The 4,393-nt window shown below is 36.4% G+C and overlaps 1 protein-coding gene across 1 annotated transcript in view; it reads left to right on the forward strand.

Annotated features, from left to right (window-relative positions):
• Positions 1-3,903, forward strand: part of LOC134854577 (dopamine receptor 2-like) — a gene marked incomplete in the record, with an annotated part of 26,390 nt that extends 22,487 nt beyond the window's left edge. The window contains 2 exon segments of the mRNA XM_063870885.1: positions 2,530-2,675; positions 3,519-3,903. Of these exon segments, the coding sequence (XP_063726955.1) occupies positions 2,530-2,675; positions 3,519-3,773 (401 nt within the window).
• Positions 3,904-4,393: the final 490 nt, after the last annotated feature.

Here is a 4,393-nt window from a genome sequence, read left to right on the forward strand (position 1 = left end):
AATTGTTTTTTTTTGGAAAGAATGGAAGAATTTAAGTGAAGCTACAATAAAAACAGATTAAATTTATTCGAACAAAATCACTAAAAATTAGTAGATTAAACGCGTTATTCTCAAATTGAGCTGACCATGAAAACTTTTGAGGTGTTTAATATCACAAAAATACCGCATCTCTTCAAAAAAATTTAAATTTTTAAAACTCTGTCTTATTCACATTCTCTCCTTTTCCGGAATGTTCTTGATAAGAATATTCACTTAGATGTGATTACTGATTTCGAACTCAATTTTGAACAACTAAAAGGACGTACCAGCAACCGAATTTTCACAACAACTACCAAATCCGTGGACTGAAGCCAATCCACTGTTTTCACGATGTAATTTAACTAATTTACTGTTGTCTTGAGTTTCTCATCAGATGAAGTTTGCTACCAGAGTCATAGGTTTTAAATTGATTAATGTACCATGTCAGAAACATGAACTGGAAAAAAAAATTCTAAAAATTTAAATATTAAAATCGTATTAATCAATATTGAGGTTGTTGCATCTCACTGACCAGAGGATTTAGGGATGGGGAAGGCGGGGTAGGGGGAGTGGGCGGACGCCTTTCCCCATTCCTCAGGGATTCGACACCCTGCCGATCTAAAGGCTTCTAAACGCCTTTTCCAAAAAGTGTCCAAAAAGTTTCCAAAAAGTGCCTCTAAACGCATTTTTTGGCATTCTTTTTCAAAATTTTGTCTACGGCAAAAAAACTTTGCCCAAGACAGGTTTTTTTAGTGCTTTGGAAGAGTTTGGAAATGATTTTAGTCAACCTAAAAAAAGTCCGCAAAATTCTCACCGGTCTTCGATGAAAAGCATTTACAGACGCTTTAATTGTGTTGACTCAAATTGAAGCATCAGCCAAGAAAAGTTTTCTAGAGGGAGTTACCAAGTTACGATTAAGACACCCGTAAGTTTATAATTGATCCTCAAAAAATTCGATAATAAACACCAGCAACCTAGTTAAGGTTGAAGTGTTTTCCCAGAGGTTTCAGATGAACAACTTTTACGAGGAGATCGTCGTTTCTTTTTTATCTTTGTTTTGTTAAAATAGGTTGCTTTTTGCGTATACGACAATTAAAATTTTTTTCAATATAAGTTGAACTGATTACCAAGTCGGAAAAGTGGGCTTTGAAAATGTAGCAAATAGTTACAAATTTAAATAGTATTTATCATAATTGAGGTTGTTACACTCCTGTTAAACTTAGTTGGCCTATGAAACTGCCTCACTTTGAGTTAGTTTGATCACAAATCGACCTGGTAGTTCTTGCGTGCTTTTCATCAACTAAATACAGCCAAAAAAGACCAATTTGGGCTCAAAGAGTAAACAATTTTAGCAAAATGATTTTTGCTTCAGATTAATTCTGATAAATTTGTAAGCTACTTCTTTTTCTGATAACTTTATATAGAATGTTAACCTAACTCGAAGAAATCAGAACTGCAATTTAACAAGAGCTTGATTGAGATCAGCTAATTTAGTTTTTAAAAAATGTTTTAGGTTCTCTTCTCGCAGTAAATGAATTTTCTGATTGGAAATTGGCTCTTCATTGTCTAAAAACTGAAAGTATTTAATTTTTTCTGAAAACTAATGGATAATTTGAGCACATTAAATTTTTCTAAAAAATGAAAAATGAAAAGGCTTAAGCTTCATGCATAATTAGCCCTCATAGATTAATAGATATTTGCTTTTCTAGTGTTTGGTTTGCAAAGAAAGTTATCCAAATTCAAATTTTTCTGGACGCAACACTCGAATCTTGCCCTGATGCACTTATTCGAGATTATTGAAAACAAAAAAAAACAGTGGCTCGTCGCTCTGCAAACAGAACAGAATATTCAGACCACAACTTAAAAATGCGTTTTTTTTAAATTCAATTTTGTGTTTTTTTTTCTCCAATCAAGTAAGCTCCCAGATTATACCACAAACTTCTCCAAGCATGACGATAAAGCAATAATAAACGGTAAGAATTTATCGAAAAAGAAACGAAGAAAATCAATCCGCTCTTTTCTAAATCTGTGTCTGAACAGCAAAAAAAATCAGACCAGATTTTTTTGGATTTTTTTAAAACCCTTTGCACAAAAGCGGAGCTTCAATGTCTCTTTGGTTTCGATTCTAATTTAATTCCATTTATCCACGAGGGAAAGGACCAACATACGTGCTGTTCAACTCATCTTGGCAAACCGCTGTTGTACCCCCTGCTTAAGAACTACATGCAATTTGTTAGCACTTTTTCTGGGCTTGGTAATATTCCCTAGCACCCTCAAGCAACGAGCCCGAGCACCGTCAGTTTTTTTTGGGAACAAATTAACATCGCCCCCCCCCCCCCCCCCAATCGGGGGATGGATGTTAACTTGGTTCTGAGTTTGAATATTCAGCCAATCAGAATAGAGCATTTTACATGCAGCGCTAAGTATATTTGAATTAAAATGAACGCTGGGGTGGAGGATCTTAACTTTTTAGGGGGAGTATGCTAACTTTGATCCGTTTTTTGGTTTCAGGGGGAGCGGGTGGCGGAAGGAAGGAGTACTCGATGACTACCCTCCTAATTGTCTCCTCTCTCCTGTTCTTGGCGGGTGAGAGTGGAGTGATGTGGGGGAACTATGTCATGTTCTACAGTGAGGCAGACCCACAAATACACCCCCAAGTATGAATTTATCTTTATCTTAAATTATAACCGAATTACAACCAAATTTAAAACAAAAAAACCGCAACTTCAAAACAAATTCAGTGTGGAATTTTCGATTGCACCATGGCGAAAGTTATCTCAGAGCCCCCCCCCCCCCCACTCCAAGGATTCCCAACCCCCCCTTCAAGGCTAAAATTCAATTGGAAGCAGCAAAACCGACTTTAGTTTATTTCATTCTACGCTATGCTAAGTTGACCCATTTCTAATACTTTGACTTCATTCATTAAGCAGTTAAAGTTGCACAAGAGTTTATTAATTTAAAACAGCAACGTAATTTTTATTTAAGTATTCTTAAAGCATTTTTTCTAGAGTGGTCAAATCAATGCTGGAGCTCATTAGCTGATCGATGGCTGCAAACCAAATGTAAACTAATTTTGAGGGGAAGCGCGTGCCGAAAAAAAGCCCAATTTTTTGGTCCAATTTTTCCAAAAAGTGCTTAAAACGCCTATTTTGGCCTGTTTGCTTCAAAACTTTGCCTGCGGCGCAGAAAATTTGGCCAAAACAAGCTCTTTTTAGTGCTTCGGTAGAGCTCGGTTATCAGCTTGTTCGACCTTATAAGTTCGACGAATTTTTCGAACTTTTTCTTGAAAACATCCATATTGTTCATATTGAGTTAGATCAAAACTGTCCATACACGGCTTTTTTGCTCAAAAACATTCAACGTCATCTAATTTATTAATCTATCTTTCAGAAGCCCTCTCAGAACTTGGAAAAAATGCAGTTTTTATTTTTTTTGCAGCAATTACAGTGATCATACCTCTTTTTCTCAAGCAATTCGCAAAAAAAACTCTTTTTTTTCAGGTTCAGAAGCAGTTTCGAACCACTGCTACCTCAATCAGCGAGCTGTGTGGAGCCATTAACTCATCTCTAAACTTCGTCATCTACATCATCTGCAGTCGCAGATTCAACCTTGCGTTCCGAGACATGCTCAACCTTCTGCTTAGAGGCAAGTCGGCTATGAAAGGAGCCGGACAGAGTACCGCGACTCAGCCTCGAGCACATAGCCATCTGGCGGTCACAGCGAGTTCTGCAGGAATTCCGGGGCAAAATCATTGAAGTTGAGATGCCAGATAGTAAAATTGGTTCTCAAGAAGGAACCGAAAGAAAAGAAGAAAAAATATATAGTTATAGATTTCAACCCTTGAATGGAAAACCTTGAACCCTACTTTCTCCAAGATATTCCAAAACTCGGACCAAATTAATTTTTTCCTCCGCTCTTTTCACGTGCGGTTGTTTCAGCGCAAAACAAAAAGATCTTTTGAAAGCTCTTCGCCCGTTTTTTTGTCCGAGCATCAATATTTGGTATGGTTTAATTATTTTGATCAATTTGCTCCAAGCTGAAAATCTGGAGGGGAAAATTCTTTGGATTTTTGATAAAAAAAGAAAATCATGCATTAAAAAGTCACTGTGTTTTTACAACTTCAAACACAACCAAAAAACAAAAATTGAAAGAAAATTAGCGCAAAAAAAAAACAAAAAACACACAGAGCAGTAAAATTAGAACAATATGAAAAACAACCAAATAATAAGACAAACCGAATCCAAGCAAACATAATTCAAGACAATTTTTGAGGCTTCCAACGAATTAACAGCCATTTATCAGAAAAGAGCGAACACAAAAATAACTTTAGCTGCAAAATTGAACCCTGAGGCAACACTTCGTCGCAAGCGACGAG

Source organism: Symsagittifera roscoffensis, chromosome 9 (genome assembly GCF_963678635.1).
Source record: "Symsagittifera roscoffensis chromosome 9, txSymRosc1.1, whole genome shotgun sequence".
NCBI lineage: Eukaryota > Metazoa > Xenacoelomorpha > Acoela > Convolutidae > Symsagittifera > Symsagittifera roscoffensis.